The sequence below is a fragment of the Lepidochelys kempii genome, chromosome 7 (genome assembly GCF_965140285.1).
Source record: "Lepidochelys kempii isolate rLepKem1 chromosome 7, rLepKem1.hap1, whole genome shotgun sequence".
Taxonomy (NCBI): domain Eukaryota; kingdom Metazoa; phylum Chordata; order Testudines; family Cheloniidae; genus Lepidochelys; species Lepidochelys kempii.
In genome coordinates this window covers 120,750,292-120,773,983 of record NC_136386.1, presented here as the reverse complement: position 1 = coordinate 120,773,983, position 23,692 = coordinate 120,750,292, and the positions used below count along the sequence as shown (strand labels likewise).

General features: G+C 43.1%; 1 protein-coding gene across 7 annotated transcripts in view; it reads right to left on the bottom strand.

Annotated features, from left to right (window-relative positions):
* The window catches only part of SH3PXD2A (SH3 and PX domains 2A), a 394,865-nt gene that overhangs the window by 16,547 nt on the left and 354,626 nt on the right, over window positions 1-23,692 (bottom strand). For 5 of the 7 annotated variants that reach the window (XM_073354456.2, XM_073354458.2, XM_073354463.2 and 2 more), the window contains 4 exons: window positions 23,268-23,351; window positions 10,492-10,609; window positions 3,224-3,558; window positions 1,960-2,009 (listed from right to left, as the gene is read on the bottom strand). In XM_073354456.2, the coding sequence (XP_073210557.1) occupies window positions 1,960-2,009; window positions 3,224-3,558; window positions 10,492-10,609; window positions 23,268-23,351 (587 nt within the window). The remainder of the gene's footprint in view (window positions 1-1,959; window positions 2,010-3,223; window positions 3,559-10,491; window positions 10,610-23,267; window positions 23,352-23,692) is intronic. The other 2 variants (XM_073354459.2, XM_073354466.2) reach the window with 1 other exon arrangement.

The following is a 23,692-nucleotide window of genomic DNA, read 5'->3' as shown; positions in this document are numbered from 1 at the left end:
GGTTACTAGGTCTTCCTCATATTTAGGAGACAGTTCTGCTTTTCATACGTCTGCCCTGAGTTCTGCAAGTCCAGACAGCAGGACAACTAATTTTAATAATTCCCATTTCCCTAGCACCTGTCCTCCCACAAGATACCAAACAGACAAAGATTAAACAGATGCCGCAGCATTAAAATGTAGCCACCTTGGAGTGGGCAGCAGTTTCTAGCTGCTATAGGCATGCTGCGCACCACTGCAGGAAAGGTGGAAGGGACAATTTTGGCTAAAATGTAATTGGGAAAGTCTTTACTCTTTTGAAAGAGCTGTGGGCGCTTTAGCGTCCAGGTTCAGCAGACAGGACATTAAGGTTTTACTCCTCCCCAGAACTCAATTTATCTACTTTGGAATTATAAAAGGGCAGAGTCAAGACTATGGGTTGCGGGAAGACTAAGCATTTCAGTAACGCTCAGGTCACCAGCCCCTCTGTGACGGGGAAAAGCTCAGAGAATCAAGGGTTTATTATCGGTCCTCGTCATCATGAGGGACATTACACTGATATGACATAGCAACTAAAGATGGTCCAAAACTTTGCATCCAAACCCCTTTTACATTTAGGCCAATTAGATTCAAAATGTTCCAATCCGAGATTGCTTTCTACAATTTTTTGTTCATGATAAGATGAAAAACAAAAAGAGGCCTATATTCTAGTTTTGGTGTGTCCAAAATCTCATGAGATTTCATTCTGAGTTGGTAGAAATCTCATAAGAACAGCTCTCAAATTTGCACATTTTTCAAAAGAACAGTTCTTGAGACTCGGGTGCTTTGAACCCTATCTGGGTGCTCTTATTAGGGTCTGAACACAGGGTCCTTCATGCAAGCTCATCTCGGCATAAAGATGAACAAAAAAAGAGGAACATAACAATTCAGTTCTTTTGTTCCATTGGGAAATGCCAGTCCTGGTAGCTTGCTAAAAGCCCACTTCACTGGTGTAAGAGGACAAGCCATTCTCTAGTAAGGTACCTATCTAAATCACAGCCATTGGGGAAAAATAAATAAAATCTATAAATACTATTTATGCTCTTGTATTTGGAGCCATTCAGTGTTGGTACTTATGCCCTTTTTTAAAAGGAAGGATTCAAACAGGGCAAGTTTACACAATGCACTCAATATTCTGTGCATGGTTCTGAAATATGCCACAATCCCAGGAAGATGTAGTTGGCTAGTGAAAATGTGATGGCTGTTACTTAAAAACTTTGTTCCCAATTGAACTACATGGCCCCACCACTGTAGTATGTGAGCACAGTTACAATTACCATTCTATAGCTCGAGTATCATCCCTTCAAAGGTTGATCCTATTATACTTATTAATGTTTAATAATTAATGGTCCAATTGGTCCCAGTAGGAGTTATGGGAACAAAGCACCACACAAAGTTGGGCGTTCAACTTTGTATATAAAACACTAAAAGGGCAGTTTTATTCCAAATGAAGAACATTTTTCCATGGTAACTTTTCCCATGGAAAAATGTTCCCATACAAAGCCCAATATGACTGAATTTATATTAAAAAGTTGTTCCTGGGTGCAAAATTGCCCCAAAACAAAAACAGAGATCATGACATTTTTCATAAACAAGGCTTCTCCCACCCCATCCAGTTTCACACCTCCCTAATTGGAGTTATTTTAAGTGATAGCTGCTCTTTAATATTTAAAAATAAAGACAGAAAAAAAATCACACAACCAAGAATAGCGCTTATATGTGAAGCAAGATTTTTTCAAAACATGCACTGACTCAGAAAAATGTCCTCAATGAATGTTGAGCAAATTCCAGAATGTGTATTTTATTCTCTATTATATGCCGTGTGTTTAAAAAAAAAAACAATCTCTTCAGAAGCCCTGTGTGGGGGGAGAGGGGGTTCCTCTAAAGCTGTGTGTCTAGATGACCGTCGCAATATTTAAGAATAAAAAAAAAAAAAACACAAACCAGACTGGATTCTCTCCGAGGTGGAGGCCTAGTTCTTAGATTTGGAGAGCCTATGGGGGAAAAAAAGTTTAAAAAGTTAATTTTATTTAGCTGTGTAAGTTGTGCTAAGCAAAAGCTTTCTGAAGCTGCCAACTGTCCTAGATAGCTAAATTAGTAATTGCTGTTAGAACGTTCCATTATTTGCAGTGATCAAAGTATTTCTAAGAGTGAGTATAGAAAAGTATAAGGGACCACTGGAGATTACTGAGGTAACCTTAGCAAGTTTTCAAAGGCCACCACTGTACAATCTTTAAACAACACTGGGCTGTATTCTGTGCTGAAATAACTCCATGGACTTCACTGGACTTGGGCCAGCAGAGAAATTGTCCTTGTATCTAGCTTTTCCATAGTAAAAAGAATCGTTAGAACAGTAACATTAACGCTGCAGTTTTAGTCACAACGTATCAAAGCTCTTTGCAACGGTTGGGCAGTATCATTAGCCCCATCTCATAGAAGCAGCAGCCAAGGCACAACTGTTACGGTGACCTGCCCCAAGAGAACAGCAAATGAAGGAGTGGGGAACAGAAGCCAGGTGTCCCAACTTCTAGTCATCTGCTCTGGTCACCAGAGTGCTGTTTTAATAGTTATTATTTGGGGTCTCACTTTAGAACCTACTCTGAGGAAACCAGTGGACTTGTCCTAGAAAACAATTTTGAAGTTCACACAAGTTACTGTACCAAGCATAGTCCAGAGGTCGGGGAGATGAAACTGTACTGACGCTGGAGAATGAACACTTCTTGGAACCACCACAAAACTACAAACACGAGTCCTGATCCTACAACGGAATCCCTGTGAGCGGATTCCTTTCGCTCGCACACAACCTTGCTGACGTACTCCTCACACTGCACATTAATCCTCGTACCGTTCTGTACTTGCAGCTTTATCACTAGCCCAGTGATACTTGTGCGTTCTGTGGACCATGCATTATCTTATGCTCTTTTATCTCCTATCACTAGGAAGGCAAATAAATTATTCCCTTATAGGACCAACATGAGCGAGCTTCCTGGCTGACAAAGTAACAGATGCTTGTAGACACAGTGCAGTAAAGAGGGCAGCCCTTGCTTCAGGGAACATGCTCTATACTGAACTTATTCTCTACAGACTCAGGGCAAGGCTACTCCAGTGTGGCCCCTTCAGCAAGTAACACGCCACAGGCCCCCACACAAAGATAAATCAGGAATTCTTATGAAAATGATGGCAGTCCAGCTATACATTCTGGTCTTACTTATTTGAGCTCTTTGTGGTGCGATCCTCGCTACAGCAGGGGATCCCTGAGCCAGTTTCGAAGCCTGCTTGTCTGAGGTCATCATGGCATTGCCATTAGAGTCATTGCACAGGATCGGCAAGCTAATTTCTTTCTTTGTTATGTGGGATTCCACCATTTCATTTTCTGCTTGGGTTTCTTTGTCGCTGGATGGTTTCTTGTTCAGCAGGTTACTGATCTCCATGATGTTGCCTATAATTTCCACTGGCCCAGTTAAGTTCTTTTTCCTAGATGGAAGATCATCTTTAGCCTTCTTCAGGTATGATGCTGGGGCCCAGCCTTCTTTACCTAGATGCCTGCGTATATTAAAAGAAAATATTGTTACCACACAGACCAGCCTTTGCAGTCCTTCCAGATACAACGACTAAGACAAAAAATGACTTAGACGATATCTTAGAACCAGATGTTGGATTTTGTGTTATGCTTTTGGTGTCTCAGCTCATCCACTTTCTATAATTAGTCACCTCACAGTCTACTCAGCTAGCAAGGAACAGTGAACTATTTTAACAGAAGAGTTACCCGTTGCTTCAAGGAGAAGTGGTCTCTCCAGATCAGAGAGACGCTTACTCCCGAGGCATAAGGGAAAATTCAGCAGTAGGTTGGCTGCAGGCAGCTTTTACACGGAATGGGATAAAAAGAGACTGTTTTGAGCATGGAAGTGCTGAATAGCCACCATGTTAATGAACAGATCGTATACACAGAATTCTCTTTTCTTCCAAATTGCATCTCTCATGCCCATAATGCAAAGGACAAGTTATCACAATTAAAGGTGACATTCACCCCAAAGCAGAGGCCCTTCATCAACCTTGTGCATTCCCTCTGTATTGGGGTATGTTTCACTCCCATTTTCTTTATACCCCTGATCCTCTGTGAAGCATTTTACAGAATGCCTCCTATCTCCAGTAGGTGTGAACTGTGCCCGCCTTCATGCCATTGTAAAGATGGAGCAACTACTTGATTAGAAAAAAATTCAGGCTCAAAACTGGAGTAAAATTTTTTTTAAAAATAATAAGTCTGAGACTATTTGAAGGATGATTTGGAAAAAAAAAAATTGAATGTCGACCAAATACAAAATATGCTCACACCTTTCCAGGCTGAAGTTTGTCATTCTTCCACAGCTGGCTTTTTGGGAAAGTGTTTTTTCTAACTCCTGTTATTACTGACACTTCATCAGCGATTTCAGATTACAATCAGGCTCCAGGGAGGAATACGTGGATAACTTTGATTTCCCTAATGAAACCCCAGCTTGCTCCAGAGTAACTCAGTGAAACCCCTCTCTCTTTAATCTCCCAAGGTACCTGGAGCAGATGCTTGAACTGTAAGTGGGGATGCGGGCACCATTAAATTCCTGGTGCTCAGGAAACAAAAGGTTAAAATGGCAGGGCTCTGAGACTTCTATAACAAAAACCGAGACTCACTAGAAAGCAAAAAGAAGCGATTGGTAAAATACAAGGATAGTCAAGTAATTCTCCTTCACATGAGTGAGCTGTGACAGGAAGAGTCAGATTAGCGGTGAGGTTTCTTTTAGGCTATTGGACTTATTCTGTTCTGATTCACTGAGTCAAAATACTGATTGATGTCATTAGGAGTCCTGAGCAGGGATCAAGTGGAGAATATGTCTTTAAATAAGGATGGTATCTAAAACTCTTTACTTGGAACACCTATTACAAAAGCCAGTATTTATAAGGTTTAACCCAAGTCTTAGCAGCCTATCCCTAACTGCTGTAGAGGAAGGAAAGGAGGAGGAATCTCCCATGTTTAAATCCACCAGCCAGTTTAATGTAGGGGTTCAAAAGACCTGGTTTTGCAAGGGATTGCACCCTCAAAAGAGCAAAGGAAAACAAAGGACTGGTCTCCATACCTGTGGCCCTGAGGCTTTGCAAGTGACTCAATTACTGCTATTCACTGCAGTATTTCTAGACAGAGTGGCAATGATTACATCCACCTTGTGATGGATACACAATCCTGCTTCTGTATCGTCTCTATACAGAAGTAAATATCTAGGGCTATGCAAGCGAGTCCCCCCTTTCTAACATTTCAGCGTGCAGCAATTATGGTCCTTCACTCGGGCCACAGTCAACTACAGCACACAAATTTGGAAACTATCATTGATTTTTGGCACACTGTGCTCCCTGAAGCAACCAGTATTAGAAAACCATACCAGGGATTCTTAGAAGTCTGCAGACTCAACCCAGAGGTAATGGAAATCTTTTTCTATGTGAACTGAATACAGCAGGGGTTTGAATGCACCAGGCACTGTAGCAGCACTCTCAAAGAGAGCAGGAATTCAAGATTTGCCATGTGCCAAATTTTGGTGAGTTTTCTCCCTCCCTGCTTTCTCCCCATCACCATCCATAGGCCCCGAATAAGAGTAATCCCACTTTGTGCCAAGGAGGGCTAGAGGCAATTCTTTCTGGAGCATGTCTCAACTGGTCTCAGCATGAAAGGAGGGTCTTACAAATACTGTCCAGGCACCGGCTAAGGTCTCTTGTAAACAGCAAGATGTGGTTATGAACAACCCTCTCCCCCTGCTCTCTAGCGCAGGGATTCTCAACCTCCCCCCACCCAACATGCTATAAAAACTCCACAGCCCATTTGTGCCATAATAATTGGTTTTCTGCATATAAAAGCCGGGGCCGGTGTTAGGGGGTAGCAAGCTTGGCAATTGCCTGGGGCCCCATGCCACAGGGGCCCCCACAAAGCTACTTTACTCAGGTTTTGGCTTCAGCCCCAAGTGTTGGGGCTCAGGGCCTGGGGCTTCAGCTTTCTGCCCTGGACCCTAGCGAGTTTAACACTGACCCTGCTTGGCGGACCCCCTGAAACCTGCTCATGGCCCCGCACAGGGCCCCAGAGCCCTAGCTGAGAACCATTGCTCTAGCACACTCCTGGGTTGAAATAGCCCTGAACTGGAACCCCAAGACCAAAATTGACAGGCACTGGAAAAATCCATATCTAGAGCCAAACTTTCTGGCTTAAGCCTGTCTTCATAATGAATCTGAACAGTATGGATTTGGATCGGAATTCCATGACTTGGGCCCCTCTCTACTCCTCCCCGTAAGTGTTTTGAACAGATAGCCCCTGGGTAGGGTTATTGAGATCATACTCTCTCCCCCCCGGTATTTTGAAGATTTCAAAATATCTGAAGTTCCTGTTCTTTGTTGACTATGTATTGTGGTTACTTGGGAATTATGTCAAGCTATACAGTATGTGATCGGATTTCAAACATAACCTGGAGTACAACTCACATTACAAAATCAAATAAGAGTACGCACTGCAAAGATCTTAGTCCATACAGGACTACAAGAGTTGACATTTTTCAGATCAGAACGATAGCACTAACGGATAAAGACTCTATGCTGGGTTGTTCATTTTTCTATCTATTTTAGACTTTTGCATTGCAAAACACAATCCATCCAGACAGCTTTATGTGACCTTAAACTGTTTCAATCTATGGCTAGTCACAGGTTAAGCCACACAAAGCTACTGACCACCTAGCTACTGGCTGCAGTACTGCCTCCCCATTGGATCTACTCATTAGGTTGAGTTAGTGCAACCTAGCTAGAAGTAATATGTAACCGTCACTATCAGGACAGCAACAAATCCCAAAGTACTTAGTCCAAGTGGTACATCTATTTCCCACCCAGCACTGGAACAACAGCAATAAGTATTTAGTAGTTCCATCTGAAGATCTCAAAGCGTTTACACTGCATTAGGGAACGCTTGTTCTCTCTATTTCACAGGTAGGGAAACCGAGGAACGGAGATCAAGCGTCATAACCAAAGTTGTGTAGGAAGATCCAGGAATAAAATCCAGATCACTTGACTCTCACGGTATGTCTATAATGCAGTCAGAAGGTGTGACTGCAGCACCCACAGATGTACCCAAGCTAGCTTTGCTCCCTGGAAGCATTGCTTGGGGGGTTGGGGTGGGGGGAGGAGGGAGGTAGGCAGGCAGCACAGGATAGCCACTGGAGTACCTACCAAGGGTCCCAGACCAGCTTTTACTTGGGTGCCTAACCCCTAATTCCACTCATGCTGCCACAGCTTCACGGCAATTTTTAGCAAGCTAGCTCAGGTATGCCTACCTGTGCTGCAACGGCACCTCCCAACTGTAGGCATACCCTCAGCCCTGGGCCTTCACCTGCATTTGCAAACTGTACCAGGTATTTAAAATCTTATCCTATTTTCCTTCCAATAGCACTTCAGTCTACACAGCATAGCAAACTGCCTCCTTCTCACAAGAGGTCTAAAATTCGTAATAGTCCAGGAAATCAAGGGCACGCCAACAACAGAAACCCTGATCAGCAACCTGTAGGTCAAAAGCAAGTGACAACCCTTATCTGTCAGCATCAGAAGAACTCCAACACCTTCCAGAGGGTAACTGGTATAAAGCAGCATCTAAATAATTGACTGTAACTTCAGCTACTAAGCATGTAACATGATCATGCAGGCAACTGACACCAATCCACGGCTGAACGCAATAAAGCAGTAATGAAGATTCCAGCTCCGAGTCTTCAACACACACAAGTCTAAGGGCCTCTCAAGTCACAACATGAAACAGGGCAAAGAGAGGTCAAGAAATACAAGTGTTCCAATGCAAGAGAGATGAACATACAATTGTAGGGTTACAGGATTAGGGGCATTGATTTGGCTTCACAGAGTGAAAAACCCCTTTTTGCTTTAATATTACATGAAGAAAAAAGATTCAAGCGATAGGAATGTTTAAAAAAATATATCAAAAGTGCCTCTGTGTCTGAGCACTGGTTCCCTTAACATCTGCTTTCCAGCTTCAGAGCACTGGAATTACTCCAGAGGGAAGCAAACTGGGAGGGAGAAAAAAGAAAGACAGGAAATGAGGATCAGCACATGGCCAGGAATTTTGGGAAATTATATATTTAAGGTGGAGCTTGTTAACATCTTTAAAGGTAGACCTGATTAAAAATAAAACGCCAACAACTTGCTAAACTTTAATACACTTATTCTGTTCCCATATTATCCAATGGAACAGATAAAATGGCAACCAGATTCATACGGACTTCCCCCTCCAAAATACAAAATAAGGAGCGTTTCAATTTAAATAGCCAAACTCTTGGACTCAGGTATTACTAAACACTAGGGAGGCATTGTTCAAAGCAGCTCTACAAGTATTCTTAAAAGCATTTTAAATGTTTTAAAAATCAATGTATAATGTTGGGGAAGGCTTTCAATTTAATAGTTCTGGACAATGAAGTCCTCTTTAGCCACAGAATGGGTACGGTATGGGGTAGTGGCAGGGAAAGCTTTGAAATGCGGCTCCAATTAGTGTTTCTCATGGAGAGGGTACTTCGGTCCTTGGCCTTTGATAGAGGATGCCAAACAAGATACTAGTTTGGCATTAACTGTGGTGGTATTTTGTGATGTGGCTACTAAGACCCACCAAATCATTTCAAATTCAGAAATGCTCTGAATCCAAATTGGATCTGCATAATCACGAGGAGACACAGATTACAAAAACTGGGTCATACTGAGCATCCTCCATCCTCGTGGATTTCAATGGGAGTCAAGAACATATAAAACCTTCCGGGATTGGGTCCCTGATCCAAAAGTGCAATTAAACCCACTGAAAGATGTTAGCTTGGGCCTAAAGACATTTCTGCTGTAAAAGTTTAAGTGGAGTAACAAGGGGTCTTCTTTTTGTCAGAGTTAAGTGTACCCACTTAACATTACACAAAAATAACACTACAAGAAAAATTTAAGCACAAAACAGATCCAGCTAGCTGCTTGCAAAATTATTATTTATAAAGATGAAAAGAAGCCTAAAACAGTAATAAGAAAACATTTATCCAGGAGACTAGTTCTGACATAAATCAAAGATTTTTATAATCATGGTTCCCAACAAAATTGCATGCTTTGTTCTTCAGTCTTCAACTTTGGATTCAAATCCTGTGAATGATTAAATGGTGGCGGGGGGAGGGGAGGAGGAGTAATATGACCAAGCCTGGGCATTCCCTGCTCATAATGTCTAGAGCCCATTTACTCCTGCATTACTTTAGTTATTAGCCACTTTGTTAGGAAGATTCAGAGACAGATACAAAACTAACATGTTTATCATGCATGAAGCACTAAATGTAGGTTCCGACTGTGCTTTCTCAATCAAGATTCATGTCTCTGCTGCCTTAGTTATAAACCAAGCAGAATCCAACGAGACAAGCAAAACAACAAAAATCTATTCTAGATGCAAAAGGATGAGCAGGAAGGAGATCTTAAAGGGCACATGAATTACAGAATTCTCTTTAACCACCTTTATACCTGTATTTTCTATTTAATCAATAGAAATGGTTCCAAACACCACTCCCAGAATCTGAACACCCCAAACTTTACAGTAGCACCCAAAGACTCCGGTCATGATTGGGGTACCACAGTACTAGCTACTGTATAAACCTATATGAAGAGACCATTCTTGACAAGTATTGGTCCCAATACGTTACATCTCTCTATACAAATTGTGCCTAGGATATGGTTGTCTTATACTCCTTTCAAGGGAGTTTGGCTGTCATAAGGAAAAACTGCTGTTATTTTCAGAGTGGCACGTCTAATTTGCATGCACGATATCTGTATCTGTTTGTGGCATATAGTTTACAACTGCATGCAATGACTAACTTGGAGAGGCAAATAGCTGAAAATCTGGCCCAGTATGATATTACTGTTATTATTTGCATCAGTCTCAATGATGATTTATTCTGCAGTCAGCAGGCTGATCTCCCAAACCCCTAAAAAAAAATGAACTGCCCCAAGCAACCTGATAGATTACAAACAGCAACCTTCCAGCATTATTTGGTGAATCTGGTTTTAGTACTTTGCAGAAAGACACATCTGACTCACACAAAAAAAGACTCAATCGGCTGCATGTACACTAAAATGATCACTTGTATTAGATAAGTGCCATTTGCTGACTGGGATATGGGTTTTTATTTTGAAGGAAGGAAATCTAAAAGGTAAGAATTTTCTCCCAAAATATTTCAGATCTACAGACTTCACAGTCCACGTTCCATTCCTACACTCAATACTGACTATTGTTTATTGGTCTTCTGTAACTTTCCCTTACATTTCTGCCTAGTATGCGTTCTGGATAATAATGCCAGTTTTCTTCTCTAGACAGAGAACAATACAGGATGCGGATGTGAAGCTAATCATCAGAAGTCTCGAAGATCATAAATGCTGTAATAAATCTGCCTGCAGGAAGCTTTTTACCTGATGTACCACCATCCTTCCAGGTTCTTTTGGATGACCTCCACGGTGACCCCTTTTTCAAACCCAATCTCATCCTTCCCTTGGCTGGTGTACGGTTGGATTGTGACATATTTCTCTTCTAGTAGAGGGAGGAAAAAAAAAAAAGACAAACATCAGTTAGGGGCAGAATTAGTCCAGCTGTTTTTCTGTTCTGCTTGCTTTTCAACTGGTTGTGCAGCAGTTATATGGAACCATTGCAAAGGTGGAGCCCTGCTCAATGGCCCACCGATTAGGCATGCTTACGGCATGACAGATAATTAGCTCATTGACACCGCCCGGCTGCTGACAATCACAATGCGCTTCCATGCCAGTAACTATGAGGTCTCAGAGAGTCCTCCCTCAAGTGAGTAAGACAGTGAGAGTAGGATGTCAAGCTGGACTTAGTTTGCACACAGTAACTTGATGGAATCAGCCTGGCTGCCAAAGCAGCCAAGCATTACTGAGGGAGCTAGAGCCAGTTGGCTCTTCCGAATGTGCATATGGATGCATTGAGCAGGGGTATTACAGAAACTTGAGCGCTAGATCCTGAGAGCAAGCCGTACTCCTCCCCAACTCAGAGGGACTGACCTATCTGTTCTCTTCACACCTCTGGAAACCATGTGGCTCTACAGGGATAATCATGAAATGGATGTATTTTTTAACAAGTGTAAGCACAGAGAAAAGTTTTGGTACTTTATTACATAGCACCTCCAAGTACCTCACAAATGTTCGTTAAGCCTCACACCTACGAGAAGTGGGTACATATCGTCAATAGAGAAGGGCCAGAGGCAAACCCTTGACCCAAAACACCCACACACTTTTGGGAGTCTGGCACAGGATTGGAACATGGCATAACCTGCCCATCTCCAATTATTGTCCCCATTCTACACATGGGAAAACTGAAGCACTAGACTGGAGCTTAGTGGCCCAAAGTCCCAGAGTGAGTGGCAGAGCCAAGAACAGAAACCAAAAAAACTTCATTCTCAGTCCCTTGCTTTACCCACCACACCATGCTGTCACCCTTGAGGACACTTACTGCACAGTATTTTCATCAGTCTCATACTCAGCATTTTTGTAAGTTAGTCTCAAAGCTACAAAAATTTAACCTTTTTCCTATCGCCGGGGACTCTTGCTGAGCATTGGCAGGGATAGGAAATGGTGCCAAAACATCATGCTGAACCCAGGATAGGATGGGGGTAGCCGCATGTTTAGTAGCGACTCCTGTAAATGACTAACGGGGAGAATAGCAAGGTTCTAAGGGTATGTCTACACAGCAACTAGACACCCACAGCTGGCCCACTGCTAGCTGACTCGGACTCATGGGGCTGTTTCACTGTTGTGTAGACTTCTGGGAGCAGGCTGAAGCCCAGGCTCTAGGACCCTGAGGGGTTGGACAGTACCAGAGCTCAGGCTCCAACCCAAGCCCAGAAGTCTACACAACAGTGAAACAGCCCCATGAGTCAGAGTGTCCTAGCATGGGCCAACCGTGGGTGTCTAGGTGCTATGTAGACATACTAAGGGTGTTCCACTCAGTCCACCTAACCTGTTAAAATGGTGGCTATTACATTGGAGGGTTAGACATGGGAAAATGAGTAGGGGTCTCTCTGTGAAGGAGAGAGGGCAAGAACCTAAGTGAATCCAGAGTTCCTGATCATTGCACAAATGGCAAATGAAAGGAGTGGGAAAAGGGTTGCAGCAGCTTAAGGCAAATGCTCTTTTGAGAGGGAGTCAAATAGAAACACCTCCATCTGTTTAGTTTTGTGATTGAATTATATTTTGTTGCTGAGTGAAGTAAGGAAAATGTAAAGGAAAAAAATATTTACTGAGAAAAAGAAATACCTCGGAAAGAGAATAATGTTGGCAGAACATCTGATGGCTGCGGAGTCAGAGACTGCATCTTTAAAGACAACTTTGCTCGCCTGGGTCCTTCTGATTCCGATGTATTGAACTCTCAAAACCTTCATTTCCTCAAGAAGCAAAACTACTTCTGCTCCCAGAGAAGCTGCTTTAGTAATTTATTATGGTAACGCTTGCTAAGTGACTCCGAAGGGGTCATTCCTGAACAGCATGGTCGGTATTCTGTACTTTCCCTGAACAATAACTTGCCTTCAGATTCACTACTGCAGTTGCAGCTAATCAGTCCAAGAATCAAATCATGAGATGGAGAACGTTTCCTCTAGATGGGCGTCTGGTCTGTGGAATGGTTTTGGTTACACAGGGAGAACAAGTTTCAAAAGGTCATACTGCAGAATGAGTGGGTTAAACTAGCTCATTTTTGAGCTTGTAAGACCAGAGCATTAACTGGAGATGCAGATGATTTCTAGGTGATCAGAACTTGCCTGGAATATATGGTGAAGGCAGGAGGCCAAGTGACTTCAGGCACCTGAACCACTGAACATCATCCCAGAAATATATTGCCTAGGGTATCTTTCTATCATTCTCCTATAAAAGTCGCAGCAAAAGAGCTAAACCATGTGTTTACTGCAGATTATAATCATAGGGAGGCTGACATCACCACTAGCCCCTCAAAACTCCACTTTGTGTATCTCTCATGTCATAAAGCCCCATTCCTTATACTAGAGACTACCAGACCACACTCTTGCCACAAGAGTTATGACAAAGATGTCTGTTTATTTTATTCCCGCTACATGTAAACAGCAGTCCCCGCTGTAGCTGGAGGCAATATTTTTATTTAACTAGCTCTCCATTCTGGCTGCCACTGCCTTGATTCCTCTTTGTGGTCAGAAGAGTCTGACTCTTTGGAAGTTCTACCCATTATCTTCTACAGAAGACAAGGAGAAATGGTCAGATGAGAGGTGTTCCTACCCGAGCACTTGTGGGTATTCCAGCTCCCTGATCCAAAGGAATTTGCTGATCGACGACTTTAAGCAGCAATGACCAAACAGCACATCAGCCTTTCCAGTGCTGTCAAACCTAGCCATCCACATGGGAATGCAAACCGGGGATGATGGTACTTTGCCATCAGACTGTCATAGCACTTTACAAACCTTAAATCTCCATGTCTCACCATGAGAGGCATTATTTACAGGTAGGGAAAGGGTGGCAGAAGAAGGGTAACAGTCCCAACAACACTACTAAAATACCCATGTTTAAACATGGTTGTAGCCTACCTGGGTTACAGCTATAGCTCCACCATTGCCCTCACAGGGGCAATTACACTGATGGGAGCTCTAGTACAGACAAGGCTTCAAGTGGCTCCCAGTATTTTAACCACCACATTGTCTAACCCCTCTCAGCTTGGGGGTGATCATGAATTTTAGAGGAAAATCTTAGCGTAGGCAAGGCCCACATGTATAGAATAAGGTCTCATATTATAAGCTTAGCCTACATGACTCCAATATCAAAACACATTCCCCTAACCCAGCCATAAAACTCTTCCCTTCCTTTCAAGCGGGCAAAGTGAAGCCTTGTTAGAGCATGAAGTGACCATCACTGTGTTTATTTGTATTGTAGACCACGCCTAACTGACTTGTCCAAGTTACTGCAGCAGAGCTGAGAATAAAACTCCCCGCTTCTATGCTCTTAGCCACACACCATGCTTTCCCTCTCTAAAATTCAGTGAAAATAACCCTTGCTTGGAACTCCTACTCCCCCACTCCCAAACACAAAAATTGAAGGTTTCCAGTCCCCAAAACCCCCTCTGGTGAACATTATCCCTCCACCTCCATTAGTCTTCTATTTTTATGCCCCTTTGAATTGAGTTCTGGCCTCTGGCCCATACCAGAAACTGAAGTCCTGAGAGGCCACAAGAAGGGCAGTCGGCATGGCATCTCTGGGCCCAGCTTTCCAAGAGGTTTGGATGGTTCAGCTAAGACTCAGGTGCTCATCAGCGCTGAACATGTGCAATTTTGCTGATTACAAGTTCTACCACCCACATTTTTAGCCTCATTACTTTGGTTTAGGTCATAATTTGAAGAAAGATTCTTCAGAACATTTCCCTCCCACCCCCTCTCCAACCATAGGTAAATGCTAAGGGGAAAAAATTACCAAGGAAAGTGTTCAAAAAGGAAGAAAGAAAAATGCTCTCACGAGGCAGCATGTTGCAAAGGAGTTCAAAATCCATTTAGAAATTAAGGTTCCTATGATGTATGTTTAGATGATCTATTTTTAAGCCTACAGTTCAAAAACAGGAAGCCATCATTAAAGTTTCCCCTTGCAGAGTGCTTTCTCAGCAAGAATTACAATCATTTCCAAGGTTGCACACATTTGGTTTCTTTCAGTGGTGAAGGGGTGACCATAAACACACATACATGAGGTTTTTAACCTAAACTGCACTCTTGAAGTATGGGCTCATTTATAACCCAAAAGTCATTCTGGTTTGCTTCTCCCGAGACAAACCCTAGGAGGAGGAAATCGTATTAAAAAAAATCAGTTGATTCACATGGACACATTATCATTTAAGAGAATGATCAGTGAGGCATCCAAGTTACTGATCAAGATGCTTAAGCTATTGGGCATTTAATGATTGAGGCACTAAGTTACCAGAAAGACAAACATGGATAATCCATTCTAAAGAAGAACAAGCAGAAGCACACTTTGTACCTCTTGGAATTCCATCACAGTTCTGGACGGTCATTTCATTCATTTGGAAACTACATTTCTAGACAACAGCATAAACCGTTAAGATAGCAAACCACACCCCGATCCTCCCACAAGTCTCTTGTGCTTCGATTTTCATCTCCAAATTGTGGCAATCCCCAGACTCTCTGGTGCAGCGTTTCTCAAATGCGGCCACTATAGCCGCATGCGGCCATCGGGGGGTTTGCCTACAGCCACGAGAGCCTCCTGGGCAGAGTTGGGGGAGAGGGCAAAACAGCAGCCCCTCCCTGCAGTACTCCCAGGCTCCAGGAGAGGGCTTTGCCCCCCCCCATCCTTAGCTGCAGGATTCTGGGGGCAGGCTTCAGTCCCCTCAGCCCCCTGACTTCAGTTGTGGGCTTCTGGGGGCTGGCTTCAGCACCCACTTCCCGTCTACGGGGCTCCAGCAGTGGGCTCTGAGCTTTGCCCCCCTGCCCGCCCACTCACTCCAGCCATGGGGCTCCGGCTCTGGGCTTCAGCAGGGCTGGCCTTGCTGGGCACAGTGGTCAAGAAGCAAGGAGCAGAGAGGGGCAAGGGGCACCAAAATACAACTGTACATTATTTTTATTATTGAGTCTGCAAAAAACCCTACATAAATAAATTACAATTATTTGGACAAGTATGTGTGCATATTTATTTGTTTTTCCTAAAGTTAAGTAAGTAGTTTAGGAAAATTTGTCAGAGCGGCCACCAGCAAAGGCTGGCGGCCACACAGAGACCCCCCTGCTCTAGTGCATCAAGATTTGATCACTATGGGCATGTCTACACTGCAATGTAAACCCAGGGTTAGTAGAACTTCAGTTAGCAGATGTTGTGTTGATGGCTAGAATGTTGTTGCCTCAGTAATGCTGTTCTGTGCTTCTGTCCTTGGAGCTCCAATGTTATAAGTATTAGCAGATAGTGCCACATGTTAATTCAGCAGACCTCGATGTTACGCATAAAGAGACTACCTGCAAGGTTCGGTGGCAAAATTAACTCGGACAGTTTTATTGTCCTCAAGACACAGTCATAGTGCTCTGGCTCCGTGGTTACAGGTACACTAAACACACGAGTGCCCAGTCAGCAGCAGGAGTTTCTGCTGTCCCCTACGCCACACAAAAGGATTGAGGCGGGGTACCACAACATTTATAGACTGAGAAAAACAACTGGGAAACAACTTACATACTACTGTACGTATTTCAAGACATCTGTTTGTTACGCCACTCCTGGTTCATATCTTGGACAAACCATCTGAATTCATTGTTCGGTCAAACCCTGTTATCTTGTACTGGATTGGGGTGTATCTGTACTAGCCTTCTGAAATGTATTTATGTAAACATCTAGTGTGTTATTTTGCCAAGACCAGGTCGACTCTCGTTCACAGCCTTTGGTTCAGGCCTCAGATCTTGCACCAGGCACTCTCTCTCTCTCTCTACTACATTCCCCTGCTTTGTGTCTTTTTATGGGGAGGATGTTTACCCATCATCCCAGAAAAGCATAATGTATGAACTGAAAATGACTCGGGGCTAAATACTGTTTCTTTCCCATTTTGCTTTACCTGTGCATACATTCATGCCCCATGTGTCCAATGGTCTGAACATTCTTTTGCGCAACCTGTGGACAGTTTCCTTTTTCCAATTGTTTTTAGTCTCCTATTGTGGGCCTGGGAATATTAGGTCCAGGACTTTATTTGAAAGATGTAATTTTAGAGTTGTTCTGAAATACTGGGATAGGCATTATTACAGGAGTAGAACAGGAATTTGGAACAGTGACATTCCACATAAAGTCTTCATATATAAATTTATGTAATTTATTAGTACACTGTACTGTCCATTCATATTACAGGTTACCACAATCTGGTAAGTTTTGCTGGGCAAGAGACAGGAGCTACTAACTTTTGTGTTCTGTTGGATTGGCCTGAATTATTATTGCCACACACTGGAGTTGTGATGTCAAAAACATTCCTGGCATAACAAGCTATATGCAGTGCTTTTTAGGTTTGCACTGCTTGATGCTACACTGGTAGTTGATATAGATTGTTGGTTTTTTAGATAATTGGTTACTGTCTACTGAGTCAGTTGACAGCAATATTTGATAACGATTCAATATTGGTAATTTGACACTGAACAAAATTGTTTTGAATGAGATGTGCTTTACTTAGGGTGCAGTGTCACTAACCCCAACTTATGACTGTTAGGAAATTTTTCTGTACAAATGGGAAGCTACATACAGCAGCACTAGTCTGAGTTGGTCAAACTTTAACACGGGGGGGGGGGAATGCAGAAAACCATCTCTTTTTATATAGGTTACCCATTTCATCCGGACAGTCAAGTTTTGTGGCATGTCAAGTTTTCCCACACTGCACCACAAACAAAGGTCTAGAGTGGCCACATTTTGGGAGGGCACTAGGAAGTCTGGGATATGGGTGGCTGGACTGAGGCCCACATAATGCAGCAGACGCTGGAGCCTGACACAGAGTTTGGGACACAGAGTTCAAAAATTCCTAATCTGGGGTTACAAATGAGTGTAGATGCTCAAGCACTAGGCTAACACACCAGAGTCTCCTGTAGTAGAGAGCCTGGAGCACTGGGGCAGCTGCAAGACTGTGGCCTGAACCAGAGGCTGTGAACCCCAGTATCATCTACCTCCCCAAATCCTTCATCTTCCTCCCTCAGCTCCATGCCTTTTTCATGCTGTCCCTTGCACCTGGAACAGCCTCTCTCCTCCAGGGTGCTAAGCAACATGGCACCTTTCCCAATGCCTCCAGAACAAAAATTTACTGCTCACCGTCTACCCTGCACATATGCTTTGCCAAATAATGTTAATTTAATTCCCAGGACAACAAACTACCCTTTTCAATCTGAAGAATAATCTCTTAGTATTAACAAGATGTATGCCTGACACAGCTGTTGACTCATGTTCTTCTTAAGCTGCATCCATTCCTTTGTCTTCACTATAAGCTCTTTGGGGCCAGAGTCTTGTGTCTAAAGTGCCATGTACTATTTAAACAATTTCTCTCATGCCTGCAAGGTGGGTAACCCGCCTTCATATTTATAGATCCACAAATTGAATCCGTGGCAAACCTAGAATTGGAACCCATGAGTTCCTGGCTCCAAATTCTAAACTCCTATTGCATCTCCAGAGTTTCAAGAACCAAGTCAGGGAATAATATCCTTTACTTAACTGATGTCTCTCTATGTATCACTGTCATTCTGTGACCTGATCCTCACTTGAAATGCTGGAACGCAGGAGCGGGTTTGGTTTGGTAATTATCCAATTAAGATTTCAAAGAAAAATGCAAAAGCTCAAATCCTGCATCTTCCAAACCACAGAAGAATTCTCTTCTAAAATAAATACTTTCCCCTCAGTCAGCAGTTTAACGCTCTCTCCCTGCTCCCCCCTCCTCCTTGTCAGATTTGCTTCTGGAAAAAGTCTCTCCTTTCCAGAAGACAATATATTCAATGAAAATGGACTTCTGTGATGGTTATTTTTGATTTTTTTTGCCTAACTGCTCCACAATTATCAACAATGTTGCTAATCTGCAGAACAGCCTCCCTTTACCACCTCTTTTCCTTCTGATTAAGTCTATTTAACATAGAATTCAAAACACAAAACGGGGGAAATAACGAGATTTCTTTTAAATTCTGAACTACTGTACATGCTATTTCCTCAATAGGCAAAGGGGCAATAAAACTTGACTATTTTCCTTGGATCCCCAGTGAGAAAACAAACTGAGGCCAAAATACTGAAATTGCACTATGCGGATGTGACTCTTTTAGTGGCTCAAAGCATCCTTATGCAGTAGGCCAGAGAGGCTACATGAAAACAGGAAGAGCTCAACCAGGCTTTTTAAGGCAACTCAGGGAGAGGTGAACATGCAAAGCATTTGTTTGGTTCTCAAAAGTACGTATTTACACATGTAGTCTGGCGGAGTGGCCTCCCACTGAGCCAGAGGGGGAGGGACCACTCTCTGCGCCCAGGTGGGCAAAGGCAGGCCAGGCCCAGCCCTCATGCCCAAAGTTGAGGGGGGACAGGAAGTATAAGAGGCAGGGCCTCCTGCTCAGTTGGGAGGGAGCCAAGGAAGGAGACATGCCTCTTGCCTGCTGCAGGCTTCAGGCCCTGCAACTGAACTGGGTAGCACCCCGCCCCCACAGAGCACAGAGGCTGGAAGGGAGCTGCTGAAATTGGAAAGAGTCCAGCAGAGGGCAACAAAAATGATTAGGGGGCTGAAGCACATGATTTATGAGGAGAGGTTGAGGGAACTGGGATTATTTAGTCTACAGAAGAGAAGAATGAGGGGGGATTTGATACCCCCTTTCAGGTAGTTGAAAGCTGCTTCCAAAGAGGATGGATCTAGACTGTTCAGTGGTAGCAGATGACAGAACGAGGAGTAATGGTTTCAAATTGCAGTGAGGGAGATTTAGGTTGGATATTAGGAAAAACTTTTTCACTAGGAGGGTGGTGAAGCACTGGAATGGGTTACCTAGGGAGGTGGTGGAATCTCCTTCCTTGGAGGTTTTTAAAGTCAGGCTTGACAAAGCCCTGGCTGGGATGATTTAGTCGGGGATCGGTCCTGTTTTGAGCAGGGGGTTGGACTAGATGACCTCCTGAGGTCCCTTCCAACCCTGATATTCTATGATTCTATGATCCTTCTTTAAGAGTTCGTCTCTTCCTGCTGACTATTTTTATATACTGAAGCATAACTGCTCTTATCACCACAGCATCGGAAGATCATACAAATGATTTATATCGTAGTGGCAGCCACAGCATACCAGGTACTGGCCACACATACCTGCTCTGAATGGCACAGGCTCCATCTCTTGAACTAAAGGAGAATCATTTAGCTCTTCGCAACAGAGAGCTTATGACACAAGGCTAAGTAATTCTGACCCCATACAGCAGAGGTCAGTAGAACACATACAAACTACCCAATGAATTATGTTTGTAGGGAACAATCCTGAACTGATTGGAAGCAAGTTTATACTAGAATTAACTCAAAAATGCTACATTTTCCTTAACTTGTGGCAAAGAGGTACCAAGTAAAATATATAAAAATGTAACTGTCTGTAAATCAGACCTTTATGAGGCCCTATAAAAGCAACAGGTGGAGAGAATGGATGTGAACTGCTGACTTTCTCCTTCAGCTGTTTGATCTAAAACTACATTAGCTAGGTCAACAGTAATAGCAGAGCTTACTACAATCCTCTTAGACCCCCCCCACCCAGAAGAGGGCAGAACCCATTGCAATGCCTTCTTCAAAATATTTTTGCCTTCTGAGTCTAAACAATAATGGCCAAGGTTGGTTTTTTGTTTGTTTTTTTAAAAAAAACTAACTAGTGATTTTTGGGTGGACAATTTGTGACCCCTTCAAGGGGGCCCCATTTTCAGGAAATGCTAAGCACCCACCCTCTGAAAGTCAAATGCCTTTTCAGGTGTCTCAAGTTAAACACTCAGAAGCTGGAGCATACAAAAGTCACTAGTCACTTTTGAAAAATCTTGGCCTTTAGAGTCTCCAAATTCAAAATCCAGTTTCTAAACGATTACTATATTATAGGTTGGGCTGGTAGAACTGCCTATTTAAGTTTGCCCAAACACTTCCCCTTACAGCACCCTGTTTTCAGTTGCTTATTACTTTGCCAAATCGTTTCAGCTGAAATTTTTCCACACCAGCAGTGTCTCAGGCTGATCTTTTTGAAAATATCAGCTAAAACGATCCAGCTGTTTCCCAGAACAAGGCTAGAGAAAAATACATTGTTTTGCCTATGTTAAATTCTGGTGACCTTTTCTTTGAACAGAGCTAGCTCCTCAATGCTTTGGTGCAGGGACAGGGAATTTGGAGGGGGTGTGGCTTTTGTGTCAGGTATATGTCTTTAGTGGTCCCTGTGAAAATCCACCCAAGTTAAAAGCCTTTGAAAACTTGCTGTTTGCACATGCTCAGCAGAAACATACGTAGCAAGCTACATTTCCTGGAAACTATATGTGCACTGACCATGCGCCAGTCCTGGGCTGAATTAGATTTTCCCTGCAATTGCAGCACTAGCCTGCTGCAGGCTGTGCTGGGTCCAGATCAGGGCACCTCAGCTCAGAGCAGAGAGACTCTCACTGCCTAATTCAAATGCAGAGGGAACAAGAGCTGGACATGGGGAGGAGGCAGGGGGAGTAGATTAGGACAAGGAGCTGGAGAGACTGGGACTGAAGGCTAGCAGAGAGGGGAAGAGGGAAACCGGGAGGTGGGGGAGACTGGGATTGAGAATTGGGGAATGAGGGCTGAGGGCTTATGGGAGGGAGCGGAGGACTGGCTAAACCAGGACCAGGAGCAAGGGGAAGGAGATTGGGACTGGAAACCAATAGGGGACAAGGAACGGCTGAGCAAGGAGACTAGGATTTGAAAACTGACATTAGCTAGGGTGGTGAAGAGACAAGACAGGGACAGGTTGGAGGGGATGGGGAAGAAAGGGTCAAGCCTGGTGGGAACGGGCCCCCTTGTGCGTATGCATTATGTGATCATATAAATTAAAGACTATTATAATGCATACGCACAAGGGGGCCAAATAAAGATTGCACAGGTACATTAATTTCAGCATTTCCTAATTCTTAGTGCTTGATTTTACAAACTAAATATTCTTTTAATGTCTTTTTTGGGTGCAATATAATACATAGAACAAGAAAAGTGTCTTTGTTGAGTTTGAAAACACTATTTTGGAAATTGCTGTTATTCATGGGAATTAGAGTTTCTTGGTCGGAAAGAGTCTAGAATGATCTAATAAGGCTATGTACATGCAAACTGAAAAAACCCTCCCATTCCCTGCAGCACAGAAATAAGTGTTTTGGTTTTGGCATCTTCATATCTAGTATGTGCACTTATATTCTTCAGAGGCTTTTCATTGGCTCAGGGACCCCTTTGTTGGGCAAGGAACAAGACCTGCTCTTCTCATGATATTTTTGGCTCATGGAGCGATAATGAAAAGAACATGTTTTTGCTTTTGGGAACCACTGAAGGGGCCAAAGTAACACAACAGTCTGTAACCAACCACACAGATTTGGTGACAACTGGGGTTCCCTTCCCTGTATACAGAAACATCCATGTTGCAGTGGAATCTAAATTCACAAGTTTTGCTTTTCCTCTCCTCACACACTAGCACCCGGAAGGGCATTCATTATTTATTGTTAAATAAGATCGGGTTTACTTATGCATAGATCTGGCTCCATTCCCTAGCAAAGGTCTCCTCTAAGCAAAAGAGCAATAATAGAGGAAAGTCACTTTCATTCCTTCCATCCCTCAAATGCACTGGGTTGACACCAAGAACTTGCTGAGTCAGGACTATCCCACAGAGACGTAAATCTTTTAATCCACAATTCTGGTTACTTCATCAGCTTCTCATGGTTCAAGTTCTTTGGAAAAATCCAATCATAATGTCAATGTTTGCATTATGTTTAAAGAAAAAATCTTCAGATTGTAGGAAGGCCAGTAAAGTATCACTCCAGTCTCTCTTAACCTTTCCCTAAAGAGGAACACTGAATCCTTGAGACCAAGTTCTCTTTTCCAATATTTTTGGGGGGAACCTCTACAGAAATGGGTGTTTGTGGTTTCAGTCTCAAGGAGAAAAACACCAAGAGGAGGACAGTCCTTGTGGCATTACTGGAAACATCAAAAATCTTGCCAGAAAGCTATACATTCTCTAGAGGTCTCAATTTTCAGGATGAAGTTTGAAGATGCATCCAGGTACTCATCCAAACCCAATCTCTGATGCTTTTGCAGTTCAAACATCCCTGTGTTTCCTGATATTTTCTCCATTTTTCTGACAAGGAACTGTAAAAGTATCACTTGTTTAAACTTAGGAACGAAAGAGTAGAGATGTGCCTGAAGCAACCACCAGATCTGACTGCTCCCAAACTGGGTGGGGAGTCAGACTCCAGGGCCAAGTTTTGCTGTTGGCTCATCTCTGAGTGGATTGACCAAACTTACTCCAAATACCCTGAAAATCAATACTTCGGGATGTTTGAAATCCACATCTGAATTTTGCAGCTCAGGCTTAAGTCTATCACCAAGTAAACAAGATTGGGTCAACCAGCAAAATGCCAATCATTCCCTTTTGGCATGCTACATGGCAGGAGATGAGGAGCAGCAGCAGAAGCTCAGCTGTTGTGCTTTTAAGGGGACTATGCCACAGGAAGCTATTCACCTCGACTCTGCTGCCTGTTGACTATCCCGCCCAGCGTCCATCGCCGGTCCAGGCGCCTCAGGTGAGCCTTGCGTCGCTTAGAAACTAGTTTGGAACATGGATGGAAACATAAAAAGAAAGAAAAGAAAAATGATGGAGGGGTGGGGAATAAAAACAACATAATTCTGAGAACTGGTCTTGTTAGCAAGAACTGATTAGGTGGAATGTAAAACTCTTGGGTTTTAGTTTATACAATACAGGAAACAAGATAACTTCTTGAGCCCAAGGAACACACAGCAACAGAACTGTCATTGCATTTAGTAGTAGTCTCTAATTTGTTTTAAAAGCCAATAGCAGAATTTTAGTTTTTACACCCTGGATTAGATAATTTGCGTCTAGGACTTTGAAACTTTGAAGAGATGTTATTGTTGTTTCCTCTACTCAGG